This window comes from Physcomitrium patens, chromosome 22, assembly GCF_059467195.1.
Source record: "Physcomitrium patens ecotype Gransden chromosome 22, ASM5946719v1, whole genome shotgun sequence".
Lineage (NCBI taxonomy): Eukaryota > Viridiplantae > Streptophyta > Bryopsida > Funariales > Funariaceae > Physcomitrium > Physcomitrium patens.
The window spans coordinates 12,347,075-12,365,010 of NC_143431.1; the positions used below are offsets into that span (position 1 = coordinate 12,347,075).

The 17,936-nt window shown below is 42.1% G+C and overlaps 2 protein-coding genes across 10 annotated transcripts; one reads left to right on the forward strand and one right to left on the reverse strand.

The window, feature by feature from the left end:
• Positions 1-76: 76 nt before the first annotated feature.
• LOC112275299 (pre-mRNA-processing protein 40A) lies at positions 77-12,074 on the forward strand. Of its 7 annotated transcripts, XM_073530320.2 has the most exons (30): positions 153-289; positions 407-493; positions 1,047-1,132; positions 1,259-1,327; positions 1,470-1,835; positions 2,188-2,370; positions 2,527-2,597; positions 2,717-2,786; positions 3,114-3,166; positions 3,303-3,360; positions 3,649-3,842; positions 4,010-4,079; positions 4,264-4,371; positions 4,510-4,578; positions 4,754-4,831; positions 5,090-5,176; positions 5,318-5,352; positions 5,520-5,625; positions 5,785-5,865; positions 5,984-6,076; positions 6,242-6,295; positions 6,433-6,549; positions 6,962-7,060; positions 7,499-7,546; positions 7,796-7,888; positions 8,749-8,856; positions 9,062-9,126; positions 9,214-9,319; positions 9,534-9,929; positions 10,432-12,074. In XM_073530320.2, the coding sequence occupies exons 3-30, from the start codon at positions 1,067-1,069 to the stop codon at positions 10,552-10,554; spliced, it is 3,066 nt and encodes a 1,021-aa protein (XP_073386421.1). In that variant the 5' UTR covers positions 153-289; positions 407-493; positions 1,047-1,066; the 3' UTR covers positions 10,555-12,074. The 7 variants fall into 7 exon arrangements, 5 of the variants coding, with proteins under 5 accessions (XP_073386422.1, XP_073386418.1, XP_024361313.2 ...); XR_016500161.1 differs by lacking the exon at positions 407-493 and having other exon boundaries at positions 77-289; positions 7,796-7,853; positions 9,534-9,945; XR_012216472.2 differs by lacking the exon at positions 407-493 and having other exon boundaries at positions 77-289; positions 7,796-7,853; positions 10,432-10,774.
• A 1,021-nt stretch (positions 12,075-13,095) lies between these two features.
• LOC112275300 (uncharacterized) lies at positions 13,096-16,964 on the reverse strand. Of its 3 annotated transcripts, XM_024505550.3 has the most exons (8): positions 15,550-16,543; positions 15,082-15,450; positions 14,826-14,893; positions 14,379-14,427; positions 14,196-14,282; positions 13,794-13,919; positions 13,557-13,636; positions 13,096-13,417 (listed from the first exon to the last, which is right to left on the reverse strand). In XM_024505550.3, exons 1-8 carry the CDS (start codon positions 15,991-15,993, stop codon positions 13,333-13,335), a joined length of 1,308 nt encoding a protein of 435 aa, XP_024361318.1. In that variant the 5' UTR covers positions 15,994-16,543; the 3' UTR covers positions 13,096-13,332. The 3 variants fall into 3 exon arrangements, 2 of the variants coding, with proteins under 2 accessions (XP_024361318.1, XP_024361317.1); XR_002967691.3 differs by having other exon boundaries at positions 14,768-14,893; positions 15,082-16,610; XM_024505549.3 differs by having other exon boundaries at positions 15,082-16,964.
• Between the last annotated feature and the right edge of the window lie 972 nt (positions 16,965-17,936).

Consider the following 17,936-nt stretch of genomic DNA (forward strand, 5'->3'; position numbering starts at 1 on the left):
GGTTAGTGAGAAGATTAGGCCATAGTGGAAGGCAATTAACAAGGGGATGGGAGGGGGAGGGAGAGGAATCAGGTCTCTGGTCATTTCCCCGCTTACTCACTTTCCTCTTTTGTTGCAGATGAGCAGAAGTGCGCCTCCGCCATAGCCAGCCCCACCTTGTACCACCACAGTTGCTTGTAGGCGCTGGTGGATGCGTTGCTCCCCGTTTCCGTCTCCATGGCGCAGCAGCAGGTCGGCCCTCCTGGCGCAGGCCGTGGCCGCGGCATGACCCTCCCCGCTTGGATGACAGGTGCGTCGTTTGTATCTGCTCTTCCTTAATCATTTCGTTACGCGTAGGGTTTAGGGTTTGGCCCTGGGTTTGGGATGGACCAAGGCGTGAATCCGAATGGTTGCCGGATGTTTTCAGCTTCAAGTGCCTGGAGCCGTTCGGGAGCTCGTTTGCGGAGGAAGTTTCGGAGGTTCTCGTGAACGGCCGTGTGCTGGGGGATTAATGGTCGGATTTTGGCATTCGTTCGGTTCATTATGTTGTGCATTTAGTACTTGGTAGGAGACAAGATTCGGATATATATATATATATATATATATATATATATTTACCAGTGCAAGAATTGAAGGTTTCGAAGCGAAAGCGTGGGGTTGGAGCTTTGTTCACTGGCATTGCCATTTAGGCTTCAATTTGTGTCGGATAGTGTGCACCGCGGGGAAGCCGTTGTAGGTCGATGGTGCCCAATTTTAGGGTTTTTGTAGTGTTAATCGATATCGGGATGTGTGGAAATGACATTTCTGAGACGCTACTCTTGTTAAGGTCGCCGCAATGTTGTTCTGTTAAGGGCTGTATTTTAATAATTTAATGCGCTGAAGAGTAATGGAGGATCAGCTCATCGTCGTTACTCATGGTGAACTTCTGTGATCAGTGGAAATTTAACTCGCATTTTCTAATCCGCATTCATTATGTACCGGCTTGATCGTCCTTTTTTATGTGGATCAATTTTAGATACACTGTCAATGCTGATGTGATGCTTGGTCAATGATCTGTTGGGGAATAGGTGGTCCGCCCTCTCCAGGAATGCCACCAGGCGCAGGTCCACCACAGAGTCACCTTCAAACCAATCCAGGAGCCGTCGGAGCAATGGTGTGTGTGTGTGTGTTCTTCCTTAATAACTGTTCATCATTCAGCTCTATGTTTTTCATAAAATGGTTGCATTTTTAAAGTTAGATCGTTCTTTTGATGATCTGCTGCATGCCATTGTGTGAACAGCCTCCAAGGATGATGGGAATGGGTCCTTCCGGACCGTCCCCCAACTTCCAGAGTGCACCTCAAATGCAGGTATGGTTCGTAATGTGAATAATCTCTCTTGACCATTTATTTTCTTCGTCAACAGTACTGCCAAACATCGGATTATCCGACTGCTCCTCGATTTGCAAGTGCTTCTTAGTTTTCATACCTTTCCTTTGGACCGAATTTGTAGTATCGGCCTGGATGCCCTCCGCAGCAGGGGCAGCAGTTCATGGGTCCTGGTGGTCAGCAGTACCGACCTGGCGTGGGTATGGGACCTCCACAACAGTTAGGCATGCCTCCTAACATGCAAGGAATGAACCCCCAACAACCACAACAATTTCCTGCTCGGCCACCACCACAGCAACCTCAGGGACAACCATCTTCACAAGGCTCAGGGATGCCATTTGGGGTGCAGCAGAGACCCATGACGTCCACGCTTCAACCTCCTCAGGCTCAGCAACAGCAGCCATCATCCCACCAGCAGCAGCAACAGCAATCTGTGCCGCTACCTCCCGTTCCAGGCAATCATACATTGCAACCAGCATCTTCTTATCCTGTACGTGAACTAAATGGCATGTGGGATGGTAATCTGAATCAGTAGCTCCTGTCACCGTCTCATTCCCTCGTTTTCAACTTTCTTTGCTTTACTTTACTTCAATTTTGTGATTTATCTCGATAATTCTGTTTGACTTTGATTTTGGTAAAGTAGGAGACTGCAATATCTTCGACTAGGCATGGCCTGTTATTGTTTCTGCGGAAGTTTCATATTGTTATGAAGGCTGCTCGTGAGACTGCAGTGGGAATACATCATGTGAATAGTGCCTATCATATTTACTTTGTTCTACCTGATTCTACTGTTTGTTCTTTTTCGTGCTAAATTAGTTGAACGATCTGTGGATTTTCGGCAGTTCTCGTCTGCATCTTCCTTTTCTCAGCCTCCAGTATCATATGGCCTAGCTCCCCCATATCAAGTTCCTACTCAGCTGCAAAACCAGCAGCTTCAGCCTGTCAGCCAACCCTGGTCTGGGGTTGGAGGACAAACTAACGCTCAGTCTGTTTCACTGCAACCAGTCCAACCCCCGCTAGTATCTGTAAGTTGAAGCTCCTTCCCGCTGACTTTTAGTAACGACCTCGTCCTAGTTACCTTTTGATTAGGTTATCCAGCAAGACTTGAAACGTGAACGTTTTTCCGCTTGGGAGTTTCACAAGGTCATATTTTAAAACATCTTTTGTTCTCTTTCTGCTAGGGGATTTCGATTGCTGCCGCTTCATCCGGTGCTGCAGATTGGCAAGAACATGTAGCTCCTGATGGTCGTAGGTACGACTATACCCACTATTCGTATTTGTTGCACGAGTTATTTAGTTATCTAGGTATTGACTAGTATTCTCCTGGTTTTTGAGCTGAGCTATGAATTTTCTTTACTGTGATCATTTCAGATACTACTACAACAGAAGAACAAAGCAATCTAGTTGGGAAAAGCCTACTGAGCTAATGACTCCAACTGAGGTGAGAATAGCTCTTGCATATTATGTTCTACATTTGCGTTTCTGGGTTCCTCAAGTTTTACTCTTGCTTATTTTTGGTGGCCGGGTTTCTTGTTGACGAAGTTCATCCAGCCATAAGATTAGATATGTTATTTAACCTTTTTCAGCTCGACATATCAGTTTGGAATTTGGCATGATGTAACAGAATGATGTGTAAAGCAATATAGCAAAGACTCAAATATATTCGGTTAGTTTGAGATCAGTAGGAAGTTTTTGGGCGTGTCGACGGCATGTTTGAATCATTTTTCGTATTTATTAAGAGCTCATTGTAATATTGTATGTTTTACAGCGTGCAGACGCGTCAACTCCTTGGAAAGAATTTACAACAGCTGATGGTAGAAAGTAAGTAAAATATGGGTGCAATCTTGTTTGTGAACTTGGAAGTGCTAACATGTTACTATCCGCATCTGTATCCTTGGTGGTATGCTCGTGCCCAATTTGAGCATATAACGTGGTACGTGTAACCGATTTGTTTCAGGTACTACTATAATAAGGTCACCAAGCAGTCAAAGTGGACAATGCCAGACGAGATGAAGGTCAGCATTCTCTATTCTGTTCATCGAAGTTTCACTTGTCGAATGATCCGATTACTTGCCATCTTTTTATACTACATCTGAATCATCTATTGGGGTTGTGGTCACGCACTTTTGGTTACACAATGGTAGCTCAAGTCTAGGCCGTGTGATTGGCGTTTTGATCTCAACAGCTTTGTGTTATTGCCTTTAAATTCACCGGGAGGCACAGCTACATTCTCATATGGAGTATGTTAGTGAAATGATTCAGAGGGTTAGTTAGTGATGTGTTTGCCTGCTCGATGTGTGCAGCTTGCTCGTGAGCAAGCAGAAAAAGCTGCAGGATTACCCGTGTCCCAGCCAGCCGTGCTTACTTCCTCCACATCATTGAAACAACCAGCTTCTACAGGTGTGCATTCTTCTCAGACAACAAATTCAACTGGAGCTGCAACTTCCTCAACCCCTACTCTTATGGGTGCCGCTACAACAGCAAATTCGAAGTTGCAGTAATATTCGTCTACTCACTCATATATATATATATATATATATATATGGTTCTAATAAAGAATCTTGCTGTTTGAGGGGCATAGTAACTTGTATTTCAATATGTGTTTGTTGTTGATACTTATTTGTATCGTTGTTCGATCTGAGCTTACTTTCTCATTTTAATCAGGGTGGTGAGTGATGTAAAGAAAGAGCTGGAGGAAGAGGTTGCGGACGGAACTTCTGCTCAAGAGCTTGAGGTGTGCATTCGTTCACATTTTAGTTATTTCCCTTGTACATGGAACATCTTGATTTTTGATTTTTTAATCTTCTATGAAACGTTCTTGTCATATCAAGTCACTTTCATATTTTTCGTAAAATTCGGAGATTCTTTTGTACAATGACAGAATTTCCGCTTGTCTAATTGATAGCTGGGTGTTCCAGGAGGCCAAGAAGGTGATGGTAGTTACCAGCAAAGTTAACATCTCCCCTGTCCCAGAGGAGAAACCTACACTTGTTTCTGAGGAACCACAAACCTATGCCAGCAAGACTGTAAGTTTTGATACATTCATACCTATGTGGAGTGCTGATAAGATGTATTCTGTGTGCTTGTACAGTTGAATATTTATGAACTTGAATTACCCAGGCATTTTTTTATGCCCTCTTGATTCGATGTATCTATTTTCCCAGGAGGCTAAGAATGCATTTAAGGAGCTACTGGAGTCTGTCCATATTGAGGCAGACTGCACATGGGAACAGGTCATTTTTCTTACAAATGACATAACAACTTGTCGTTTTTGTAACTAGTAACTTGCAAGTGGGTTTGGTGACCGAGTCTGTTTAATACTCCCGTAGATGAAACGATGAACTATTCACATCTTCAATCACTAGTTATACTTGGTGAGACCAGTAATTCATTTATTTAATTTTGCAGGCTATGCGAGTTATTATCAACGATAAAAGATATGGTGCTCTGAAAACTCTGGGAGAGCGCAAGCAGGCCTTTAATGAGGCAAGTTCTTCTTAGAAGTCATGTAATTTTTGAACGTTTGCATTTAGTAGCGGGCTCAATAAATTTGCTTAATTGCACAGATCACCCTTGCCATGTCCTGTTGCTCCTGTCCTGTTGCTCCTGTCCAAGTATTTCCATAGGTTCTTTACGCAACCTATGCAGATATTGGTTTTCTAGTTTGTCCGCTAGAAGTTGTGCTTTGGTGATGAACGATTCGTTTTGATCATTGACGATATGTGCCTCTGCCCAATCTTGCAGTATCTTGCTCATCGGAAAAAACAAGAGAGTGAAGAGAAACGCGTGAAGCAAAAAGTTGCAAGGGAACAATTTCTTACTATGTTGGAGGTAGCCTTTTTCTATTTTTGATTTGTTTACCACTTCATACTCTCTCTTTGCAGAGAAAGTAGGATATATTGGCTTAACTAACTGCGATTTAAAAAGCTGATCATTAGACATATAACCAAATGATACTCTCTATTTTTTCAGGAATGTAAGGACTTAACATCATCCATGCGGTGGAGGTATGCCTCCTAACATGCCAACCTGGGATTTAAGTTTATTAGTTCGGATTCAAATTTAACTGCGCTAGTCTTATTCGTGCAACTTTGAACTGAGGTGAAGGGTGCTAGTAAAGCGGAAAGTTACGTGTTGATTCTCAATTTGTATCGGGTGATGCTCAATATTGCAGCAAAGCTCTTTCGATGTTTGAAGATGATCCGCGGTTTCTAGCAGTTGAAAAGGACCGAGAACGAGAGGAGCTTTTTGAAGATTACATGATAGATTTGGAGCGTAAGGTATGCTTAACTTGATCAAGCAAGTATAATGAGTAATTTTTCTTAATCAGTTGACAGCTTTCTGTAATCAAAACTAATTACTACGAAGTTGGACAACTCTGTGTTAAAGTCTTGTTTGATTACGCTACCCTGACAAAATCTTAGTTTTGATGCTTGCAGGAGCGAGAGAAGGCTCGGGAAGAGAGAAAGAAGCATATATCCGAGTACAGAAGCTTCTTGGAAAGCTGTGACTTTATAAAGGTGTAGCTCAATGCACTTTATTTTTCTCTGAGGTCCACTGAGAACAATTGAAGGCATTGGTTTGATTTTCAATTTTGGGTATATAAAAGCTAATTGTTTCCGCTTGGTGAATGAATAGGCAAACACACAATGGAGAAAGGTACAAGATCGGCTTGAGGACGACGAGCGCTGTTCTCGTTTGGACAAATTGGATCGGTTGGAGGTTTTTCAGGTGCCTATTGTGTTGCATGTTATCTTATAACCGACATTGTACACATGTTGAGGAGTTGATATTCTATCTTTATTTCTGTTATTTAGTAGGAATATTAAGTTTGAAAATATTTGATTATACGTTTAGAAACATTTTTTTCATGGTAACTTGATTATCTGCTGCCAGGAGTACATCCGAGAACTTGAGAAGGAAGAAGAGGAAGAAAAGAGAAAGCAAAAGGTTCAATCGTAGACTTGACATGCCTGATATCTAGTTCATTGCAATTTTGTTCATATCGGTCCTGAATTGTTATGGATCTCTGCGTAATTTTTTTGTATGTTTGAAGAATGTTGAGCCGTTTTTCTTCATGCCTTCAGGAGCAACTGCGCCGCAAAGAGCGAAAACATCGTGATGAGTTCAGAAAGTTGATGGATGAGCATAAGGCAGCTGGCATTCTTACTGCAAAGACTGCGTGGCGAGATTACTTGATGAAGGTATTTTTTTTAGGACGGGCTATGTGCACATCCTCACGTGTATATTTGTCGGCTTTTTTCAACTTGCTCGCTTCCTACAGGACTGCTTGACATGTAATCTGGGCACAAAATTTCCCTGGGATGCTCTCGAATCGTCGTTGGGAAATATGCCCATTGATTTGCTTACTAGCAATATTCCTCCCGTGGATGCTTATTTGTTGGATCCACAAGTAGAGGTGTTATCAACTTTTGCTGAGACTAGTCCAACTTGAACGAATCAGCTTTCGATTGCGTTACGGTTCTGCAGAAATTTTTGGGCATTTCTATCTTAGTTTGCAACTAGGTTTTCAAGCAGATATTTCTATCCTAGTCATAATTTGGCACTGGTTTCCTTGTGTTCTTGGTGTCATCATATCGTTTTGTAATTGTTCAGGTGAAGGACAATAGTGCTTATCAAGCTGTAGCCTCGAATACTTCTGGCACTACTCCTAAAGAGTTGTTCGAGGATGTCATTGAAGAGCTTGTCAAGCAGGTATGTTAGTCTTTTGGGAGAAGTAAATAGTATTTTTTGCGTTTGTTTGGGATCTTATTTTGTTACGAGATCCGCAGTAAGGTGCAACTTCTCTCACGTCTTTGTCGAATATCGCTTATTGTCTTGTGCAACGTGTGAGGTTCGCGGTACAAGTATGACTATAATTGCAATCGAATATGTTATGACGTCACGTATGTATTGTAAGCGTGATTTGTTAATGAATCAATCCTTTTATTTCAAGTGTATGGTCTTTGTTTATGTGCTGTGGAAAGTAGTGATTTGTATTAGAATGTTCCATTTGATAGATTTTACAGCTTCAACTCATCACTAATGTATTTTTTTATCTAAGTGGTCCCGATGTGAAACTATCTATTTTGTACTTGATAAGAAGCATAATTCACTATCCTGCTACTTACAAAATCAACCTGCATGCTGCAGTATCATGAGGACAAGGCGCGGGCAAAGGACGTCATGAAAGCCGGCAAGGTAAGAATTTACTTTGTCGATTGCTCATTATAATGTTATTGTTTGATATACTACATGGTAGTGAGAGGAAAGATTGTTTCTTCGAATTTGTATTCCGTTTTGTTTACCAATGTCTGCTTTCATACATGTCATTCTTCCCTCCAAATTTCTTCCTTCTTGCAAATTGCATGTATTATTTTTCATATGGTTTGATCCTCTTCAACCATAAAGCACATGCTGAGTATAATATGAAACAATTTTTTGACACAGATAAGCGTCGGAGCTACATGGACTTTCGACAAATTCAAGGCTGCATATGCTGAAGCAGGTGACTTGGCGGCGATAGCTGAACCAAACCTTAAGGTTAGTGACAACTTTATGTATTTGTGGTTAGACTGATACCCTTTGCTGTACACCAGAATTATGGTGTGTGGCAAAGGTAGCAACCAATCCGTGTAGAAAATTACTCCTGGAGCGGTGTTGTGCGGTGTCTTGGCTACCTCCATCTTGGGTTCGGATGCTGAGCAGTTCTGGCTTCAGAAGGTATAATATGGTGGGTACCTGTGTCGTGAGATCTCTTTGCTCTTTATTCTTCATGTGGACAAAATGCAGTAGTCCATGCGGTTTTGGAGGTGGGCCTGTTGGTTTAGGGAATCTTTACTTATTAAATGTTGCGTTCAATTTGGTGAAAGAACAGGTCGAAACGCAGTTGAGTAGCAGTTGAAACATGTTTCGTTCGCAATGAGTGCTTCTTATTAGGATTTACCTTCTATTGGTGGTTCATTTTCTTCCTGGTTTTGATGGATCAATATGCGTTGCTTTGGAATTCGTCTAATATGAACGCTTATATAGATGGTGTGTATTGTTATTGTTTGCGTGATACTTCAAAGACTTGTGGGTTGTGTTGTTTATGCTTTTGTGATAACTTGTTCGGTCTCAATGTGCGTTTGGTAATATTAATTTGGAGACGAGCAAATTTGTGTATTTGAATATATATGACAATGTCATAGTAAAAGATTACACGGTTAATGGAGCATCGTATTGCAAACTCTACTAAGAGAGAATCCGCTTTTAGACATAAAAATTGGAAGATACTGCTTTCTTGCTTCTATGTGAATGTCGTCAAACTTGTATTGACGTGGTCAAAGAGAGTTTTCTGTTCATATGAATTCAAGAAAGTTGATATACTGTGCTCGTACTTGTGGGTGTTGTTTTGGGCCCAGCTTGTCTTTGAAGATTATGTAGAAAGAGCGAAAGAAAAAGAGGAGAAGGAAGCTAAGAAACGCCGTAGGATGGCAGATGACTTCACAAATTTGTTGCGGTCTACGAAGGTATTTGCACATTTCTGAAGCATATTACACTCGGTTGATTATTATGTGGTAAGCAAGAGCGAAGGCTCTTTGTTTAAGTTGCTGCGATCCACTCTACACAACTTCAAGTTTTGCTGCTTTCTATTCGTAGAGGCAGGTTTGTGTATTCACTTCTCGCTCAGCGCTATATCCAACCAGCATAACTGTTCTGATTGTGGTACTGCAGGCTGTGACTTCATCATCAAAATGGGAAGATGTCAAGCTTCTCATAGAAGTTTCTCAAGAGTACAGGTGAAACCCTCTGCCTATAGACGCGTAGAAACACACCCATTTGAGATGAACTTCCAGCTGACTCTGGTTTTCATTTTCTTTATTTAGGGCTCTATCGGATGATGGTCATCGGAAGAAATTATTTGAGGAGTATGTGTTACACTTGGCACATAAAGCAAAGGAGAAGGAAAAGAAGCGAGAAAAGGAAGAAAAGGTTAGTTTCATTAGGTTTAATGATTATGGTTCACCTCATATTGGTCTAGAGAATTTTCGGAACACTTCGAGAAGGGGTCATATAGGAAATTCATGTGCATAGTGAAACGTTTGTCGTGATGCTCTCAATAGCGAACTAGTTTCGTGTTGAAATGTAGTGACCTCTGTCTAAGGTTGATTTCTCCGCCGTTTTATGATAAGTTTACAAACTGCAGGTCAAGAAGGAGAAGGAGAAGGAGAAAGACAAGGATAAGGAGAAAGATAAGGATAAGGACAAGGACAAGGACAAGGAGAAAGACAAGGACAAAGATAAGGATAGAGAGAGGAGAAAAGAGAAAGAGAAAGAGAAGGATAAGGAAAAGGAGAAGTCTAGACATGAAAAGTCCATCTTACATGTCGATGAAATGGAAGGAGTGACAAATCACTCTCATAAGGATGAGGGAAAAAAGGATAAGGATCGTGATAAGGAAAAGGAACGTGAGAAGAAACACAGAAAAAGATATCGTAGTGGGAGTAGTGAAGAGGTAGCGACTGATAAGGATCGAGATGAGAGAGATAGTTCCAGGAAATCGCGTCGGCATGGCAGTGACCATAAAAAATCCTCAAGAAAGGTAGATAAGCTTGACTGTAAGTGTCCACGTGACATCAATCCACGTCTATTTTGGAGTCAAAATTTTAGTAGAGATGCATTCAAAACGTTATTGAAGCCTAAAGTTTCCCATGTTGATCGTGAAATACCATTGTAGTCGGTTCAGCTTGCCTAGTTCCGATCAAACCCCAATTGTGATTCTTATGTACTGAATTTTTTTTAAACCCAGTTAGCTCAGGCTTGTAAATTTGTTAACCACTAATGTCGTAAAATCACATGGAACTTCATGACACGGGTTTCATTAGCAACTGATTGTAGCATATTAAGTACCATGTCATCCCAGTTGTATTTTGGTCGAGATTAGTTAGTTAAGATATAGTTAGGAATCGCACGCACAATTTTTAACTACAGTTCTAAACGTTTTTTTTGAGGGAGAACTAGGTGTCGTTTACTGTCTCAAGTTCGGAGTTAAGGATAGTTAAGCTCTTTTATGAACTGAAGGTTATCCTGCCTGTCCTGTGCAGCATGAATCAGATTCCGAGGGAGATTCAAAGCAAAAGCGGCACAGGCGGGATGGTGGGAGGAGGAACGGAGGACCTGACGAGTTGGAGGATGGAGAACTTGGCGAGGATGGCGAGATTCAATAGACCCTACGTCAGTATGATTGTGTATTCTCTTGAGCCCCTGCTTTAGATCTGCTGGTTAACCACCATTTGGTGGTCGAAGAGAGGCTGTAATGAACTGTTGCTTGCTCCCCCTGTTTTCCCTTTTTGCTTGGGAGTTCAATGTTTTGCAACATTTCTCAATGTTTTCATGTACGGCTTGAGCTCATTTAAATCTGAAGTTCTACCTTACTTTGCATGAGAACATGGTGTTCAATGCCTTGACTGTTGATGTAGATAAATACAGTTATTCTATTTAAGTTAGAAGTTGAAAGCTTTTTAGAACATCTTGTGTCTCGCACACGTTGAACAAACGCTTATATTGATTAATGACGTGTCAAAATTGTTGGTCTGCCTATCTCTATGTTGCTGTGAGTTTTAAAAGTGGTCACTCGTGATGACCCTTCGTAGAGAACGGAAGCATGTGTAGCTTATGAGTGTTCAGTGTCTTCTTATCTGTACATTGCACATGGTGCTGTAATTCTGGATATTTATTGATATTATTAGCTATCTTAGCTGCTAGTTTTCTGAGTTTCTTGGTGCGAGTTCCATACCTTTACATCTTTATGTTTGATATTTATCATCTTATGATTATAGTTACTGGTTTTGCTTGTGTATGTCCAGAATTCAGCCTTGCAGAGGTGAGTTGAATTTGTCTATTCTCATTGTCTTGTATTGGCAGAGGAATATGAGAACTTTTTTTGTTATTTCCGAATTATTCAATCTGTGAATGTCAATACGCAGGGTGTAGATCGTATCTCTTGGTGGTTGTAGCGAAGAACTCCTAGGTGGTTACAAAAAATTGTTGTATATCATTGTTTTGTGGAGGCTTATCTCCATGCATTTATTCTAGTAAGCGTCCTCTTGTCCCTAGTTTTACTTGCTACTTGTGTTTGGAAGAACAGAAGCCTGATTTCGGTTCAAGTCCGATGGAGCTTGATGGTGTATAATGGTGCGAGTTGACGTCAGACAATCATTCTTAACGTTAGCTTCACCTTTACAGGAGGCAAGCTCCCTTGATGGGTTTAACATTTGGATTGCTCTTTGTGTTACCGTTCAATTGATAATCTGTATTCGCGTACTGCTTTCATGTGATAGTGTACTTTCGGTCATTTTATTTTCATATTGTGAAGTGTGATATTTTATCCGTAGGTTGTAAATAATTGATTTGTATTGTCTCTTCAAACTATGACGTTTATGTCTCAGATGTTCTTTGGTGATAATTTAGTACCTTCTAGCTGAGATTTGATTTCAAGTTCGTCATTTTTACTACAGAAAAATAATATTTGTTTCTTTGCATGCATATGTTGATGTTACAGAAATGAAAATTGAACTAACATCATGCAGGTGTCTCACGAATTTTGAGAGAGTGTATCTTAATCATCGTGTCACAGGAGCAATAGTGGGGAATTATATAGCAGTGAGGAATCTAGTGCTATGTGTTATTATTGTAAGATTGGAGCCTAAGTAGCTTGTCAACATTGTGATGTTGACTGGTTTTATCATGTCTCATTTGCCTATTTTAGAGGGTGTGTTCTGGGGGAGATTCTCTGAATGTATAATATATTGGTGAGAATGTTTTGCATGCCCGAAGGTGGTTGTTTGCCCTACAATGCATGGTTGTGGATGGGATTGCTAGCAGTAGTCTGCTCCCAGTAATCAAACTTAATGTATGCGTTATATGAACTGCCTTGGTCAAGCCGTCTTGGGGCCTGGATGGTGAATAAACGGCATACAGTTTTGCACTTAGTGCAAACTCTGATTGCGTGCATTTAAAATTGTCTTAACTTTACCCTGTTCTTTATCTGCACCATTTGTTTACCTAGCTTCTCCGACTTGCTCGAGAGTAGATTTTTCCACAATTCCTTGCACTTAAGCTTTCCGCAAACCATAGCAATAGTGCGTTATATATAAAGTAAGTAATCTCCCTGAATTGCAACTGGGACACTTCACCATTTGATAGTGTACCGCAATGGCAGCTAGATCTGTCATTTCACTTGCATGTGAAAGTGATCTGCAGACGGGAATCACAATCTTATTCGCTTCTTCAACATATTTTGATCCTCATGAAGTCTCATTCTTTAGAGGTTAGGATTTCTGATCGATTCTCGACTGAGTCTTTCCATGGTAAGACGATCACAACCGTCTTAGCTCCAGATGAACAGAACCCAAGAATCCTCTTTTGTTAATTTGTATCCAAACTCAGACTCAGCAGCCATCATTATGTGCCTCAAACTAGCTTCAAACAGTAATTTTTCTGTGCTAGCTTCCAGCTCCCTACCACCGCCCAGGAGAGACGCGAAGAGCAAGTGAGGGAAAAGATTTATATTCCTGTTACCAGTAACCTCCATGTTACCATAGATAGGTGTTCGACGAGGAATTACAGTACATAACCAAAGGATTGCACAGCAATACCAGGGACAGCACGGCAACAGCTGCAGGGACTGAAATGATCCAGAGGAAGATGCCCTTCAAATGACTGCTTGTTTGGAGCCAAATTACCCTCGATGACTAAGAACCAAGATGGAATCCCACTGGGGAAAAAAAGTAGGCACCCTCATATCACCTTAGTTTATTTCCAAACTTGAGGCGGCTGGAGGCCAACAGTTTCTTAGGAACTGTGTGACAATCGCTACAATACACATATTTGTAAAAATCAAGTCAATCAACAGCCAAATGTCCAACTGAATTGTGGACCTACATCCAGATGCATAAGGGCCTTCTCTCCGATCACGGACAACATTTAACATGAGGCTGAACACATTAACACGATTCATTGTTGCCAGGCAGTAGCAACGCGAGCCGAGGCTTAAACCTAGCAATTTTGCGCATTCGTTCTTCTTTCGACCTGCAACAATCAAGTACTTATGGTTAGCACATGAAAGAATATTAAAAAATAAAAATAATAATAATAATAAAAAAAACTGACATACGGATACATTCAACCGTAATAAACCATTACGATGCAGTAACGTGTGCAGGATCACCTTTTGCGAACAAGTCTGTACTGCTGTACATGTAACTGCAGCAATTCTTCAGGGGTCATATCATCAACGGACTTTTCAATCTGACGAAAACACAAAGGTCAGTACAATCCAAGTTACAAATGACACGCTTCTTGTATAGTAAAAATCAGAAGTTTCAAATAATTCTGATTGAAAGTATTCTGGCTAAGAACTCATTATGAACCATGTATAATACCCAAGTTGGATGTATTTACATACTTCCGATTGAGGCTGGTCAGCATCACTTTTGATGCAGTTGTCATGAGGATGGTCTCCAGCACTTTCTACCTCGGCAACAGACAAAGGTTTTGGCAGAAGCAAGTTCATTACATCACGCGTCCCTGCCTGAAAGCCCAGAAGTCTTTGTTAGATACGATCTGAAAAAACCAGACCACTATGCATGACGAATTGCAGAGTGCACAAAATATGACTAGCACTCAAGTTTAAAACAAGCTCAATTACAAAGACGTCTAGGGGAGAGGCTAGATGTTTTAAAATATGTAGACAATTAGTGAGAGCATGTAAGCTTCATCTGTCGCTTGGACAGGTTCCACTGCAACTCATGTAAAGAAATATTAGGACTGTTTAACTTCTATACATGAACATGGTAAAGATGCATACCCTATCTGAGCGCAGAATATCATTCCTAACCCAGCGGCGGCACAAAGAGTACAAAGACGATGGATCTGATTCAGACGCCAACCGTACCTGTACATGGATACGAAAGCACACGTGAGTCGGAGATCAAACCGCAGGGACAATAAAAAATAAATATCAACAAACATACAAAAATTGAGTACTTACTTTTCGATCGCCGATGTGCACAACAATTTGACTATCAGAAGAGCGCTCCCTGCACATACAGACTTGTCTTCAAAAGTTGTACCAAAGTTCCAAGTACAGAAGTCATAAAAAACTCCGCCTATTGTCATGCATGCTTACGATGAAAGATAATGGGAGAACTTCAGACAGATGAGGAACACGAATATTGCAAATCGGTGGCCATCCAACTATATTGCAAAAATCCCTGTGCAATATATCCAAATTTGTGAAGTAATTATGATTTTTGAGTGCTCAGATTCATGCAACTCCATCTCAGATTCAAATGTTACAGGAATAAGTTCCAATCGCAAACGACAAGTATGACGCATGTCCATATGAGCCTCTCGTAAATATTCACAAATTTTACTCACGATTTCGAAGGGCGAAGCAGGCGCAAGAGGACAGCAAAATTCGAAAATTGAACCACACCTGTAAGGAGTATCGCTATGATTGCTTGTGTAGTTACCGGCAACTGGAGTCCGCAATATTGGATAGATCTGCAAAGCAAATAGGATCCATTCAGAGCTAGGAGTACCAAAGCACAAACAACTGCACTAAATAAATCTGGAAGGGTCAAAGATTCGAAGGGACGGTTTTAAAAACAAAACTGCGCCAGGTTTGACAAATCACGACATAGAACAATTAACAAATGCACTAGGCACTCCAGGATTCCGTGTATGCTTACAGGCATGGACTTCACACCAGTTGGCCCAACATCTCGCAATTGCTGCTGCTGGGGAAACTGTTGAGGCACAACCGAAACCCCAGTTGGATGCAGCCGGCTTTGCTCTGGCGGAGATGACATCACTTGGGCATTGAGAACAGGATGTTGATAGAACATCCGAGACTGCGAGGAGGGAGTGCCAGGAACATGCTGCCCAAGGGGAGATTGCCAACCTGCGGTCCGCGTGTGTGCCCTTTGCATAGCCTGCCGCTGTGATGAAGCGGTTGGCTTCTGAGGAAGTCCTACTTTGTCTTGTGAAGTTCCCTGAGGCCGATGTAGCAGCAGCTGCGACTTTCCCAGCTGATTGCCTCCTAAGCCGGACGGACTGCCCTGCACCGGTTGCCCCATGTTAGCAACTGGCCTGGTCACAATTGGATGAGCTCGGCTTTCCATCGATCTATCCTGTGGGGTTCGTCTACTAATCTGCACCTGAGAGTGTGAAATCTTAGAAGCAACATTGGGCGCAACCATCTGCACAGGATGATGATGCTGGCGAGGGTTTCCGCCTGTCCCTACAATGTGTTGAGGCTGGCGTTGACCAGACAAATGTGGAGAGAGATGGGCCGGCAATGCGATCGTGTGCGAGCCAGGAAAATGGCCCACTGTCTGGCTACCACCCCCTTGGTGGTGGTGATGTTGCAGGGGCGAAGGTTGATGTACGGCATTACTATGAGCCTGGCTGGTTAAACCTGGACTAGGACGAACTGGTCCCAAAGATATTGTTGTATCAACTGCGGCCAACCCCGACGATGCGAGTCCTACAGGACGAAATCCTTGCCCATCCGAGGCAGAGAGCAGCTTCGCTGGCGTAGGGTTCCGGGACTCGGCAAGAGGAGAATCCACTTCAGTGGACGGAGGTCCGGTCGATGCCATGCCCTCAAAACTCCAGTATGCTTAGGTTTTGAGAACCCCTCTCCGATTCCACGTCTCACTCTCGACCCAATAAGTTTTGGGTAAAAATGTAAAACAATCCCGAAGCTGCAGCTCACAAACTCAAACATGAAACCAATTCAATCCCATGCTAAGCAAGCCTCCCCGTAACCACGCAACCCACCCCTTCTCCATAGACACCAAATTATCTCCTCATCCTCCACCTCCCCCCTTTTCTCGACCACTGCTTCAGCCTTACAACACAACCCAACAACGTCCAGAACTCCCAAATCCGTACACAAATGCACACTCAACCACCCTAGCCAGCTCCCTGCCACCCATACCACTCGCAAAATGTGCCCCCCTACCGAATTCAGCACCTCGTGATTAAGCCCTATTCATCTCTCCCATTCACTCTTCTCACCCTCAAATCTCACGCCAAATTGCTACTACTCCCTATCACGCCTCTCCGCCCAAAATTCGTAAACCCCCTTCCGCGCTCCTCACAGCAACCAAGAATACCGAAAAGCGGTCTCGCCCATCACCACCACCACCGCAACGCTCCCTCCACCTCCAAATCCCGCTCTTAAACCCCTCATCTCCGCACCCAAACACTGAAAAAAACATAAAACCCACCTCCACCACTCCTCTACCTCCACCACAACCAAGCTAACGAGTGCTGCCGGGGTCAAGCTTGGTCAAGGCTACGAGCAAGCAACATAATGGAGAGGGCAAGTCGAGGTGAGTGGCATGGACGACGGCAAAGGAAAAAAAGCCGCAAACGTGCGTCTAGAAGACGACCGACAGCGCACGAGGCTTAGGCCACGAAAGCTGTGGCGTCGAAGCCGAAGGAGGGAAACCCAATTTACAAAACCCCCTCCTCCATCATAGTCCTCCTCATCGATGCTGCAGCTGCTGCTGCTACACTGCCACTGCTCTGCAGCAGCAGCCGCACCACTACCACAGGTTACACGGCCGCGGCCACGGTGACCGAGCCAAGGCATGCGGAGAGCTAATTTGAATCATGTATCTCAAGGAATTTCCTCTCCTCTTCCTTTCACGGGCTGCCCATGGATAAAGTCAAGTTTTTCTTTTTCTTTTTTTCAGACCGGGTCGGGTTGTATGACGTGGCTTCTCAACATTCCGGCTCTATGTGGACCGGGATTTGACTTGTCGTCTCCGACGCTTTACGATACCCGGTGTGCGCGTGAGCGGGTATCGACAGGTGTCTACGGGTGAAAATGTTGTGATTTGACGCAACATCGTGGTTTTGTTTTTTTTAACTTGATTTGTAACCTGTAATAATATTGTAATGCATATATTACTCTGTTTTATTAATCAAGTCATTAAATTAGGTTATTAATACTACAATATCTTTGGAAGGATAATTTGATCATTAATGTTTAGGAATCCAGCTAGAGTAGATTTATTTTTTTTATTCTTTTTCATATGTTTTATGTCCATTAATATAATATGTAAATTTCTTTAATTTTATATAAGATTGAAAATATTATAACACAATTAGAATTTTGAAGTAATAAATAACTATTTTTAGGTAGAAAAGACGTACCAATTTATTATATTCTAATGATAATTAGAAACTGAAAATTAAATTAAATAATTATAAATTGCAAATTTTTATATATGGAGAGAGAGGAATGATAAAGGGACCCAAATTTTTTCTAAAGCGACCCACTCTATCTTAACCATCATTGCACCTTTGCAGTCCCCATCCCTACTCTCAACCATTCTCCCTTTCCAACTCTTGCTAAAGATGGGGATGGGAGGTTGGGAATGTCAAGAACAGAGGTGACAATTGGGAACATGGGAATGGCTAGAAACGGGGACGGGGTTGAGAGGGTATAATGATGGTTTAAACATGTGGGTCGATTTAGTAATTTTTTTGATTGCTTTATCATTTTCCTATATATATATATATATATACA

Excerpts from the sequence above, each read along its gene's own strand:
- LOC112275299 (XM_073530317.2), top strand. The coding sequence starts at position 217 with ATGGCGCAGCAGCAGGTCGGCCCTCCTGGCGCAGGCCGTGGCCGCGGC. Across the intron at positions 7,061-7,498 it reads TTGAAGAGCTTGTCAAGCAG|TATCATGAGGACAAGGCGCG; the intron begins GTATGTTAGTCT and ends TGCATGCTGCAG. Across the intron at positions 9,127-9,213 it reads GAAGTTTCTCAAGAGTACAG|GGCTCTATCGGATGATGGTC; the intron begins GTGAAACCCTCT and ends TTCTTTATTTAG.
- LOC112275300 (XM_024505549.3), bottom strand. The coding sequence starts at position 15,993 with ATGGCATCGACCGGACCTCCGTCCACTGAAGTGGATTCTCCTCTTGCC. Across the intron at positions 14,894-15,081 it reads CTGGTGTGAAGTCCATGCCT|ATCTATCCAATATTGCGGAC; the intron begins GTAAGCATACAC and ends TTTGCTTTGCAG. Across the intron at positions 13,920-14,195 it reads ATATTCTGCGCTCAGATAGG|GCAGGGACGCGTGATGTAAT; the intron begins GTATGCATCTTT and ends CTGGGCTTTCAG.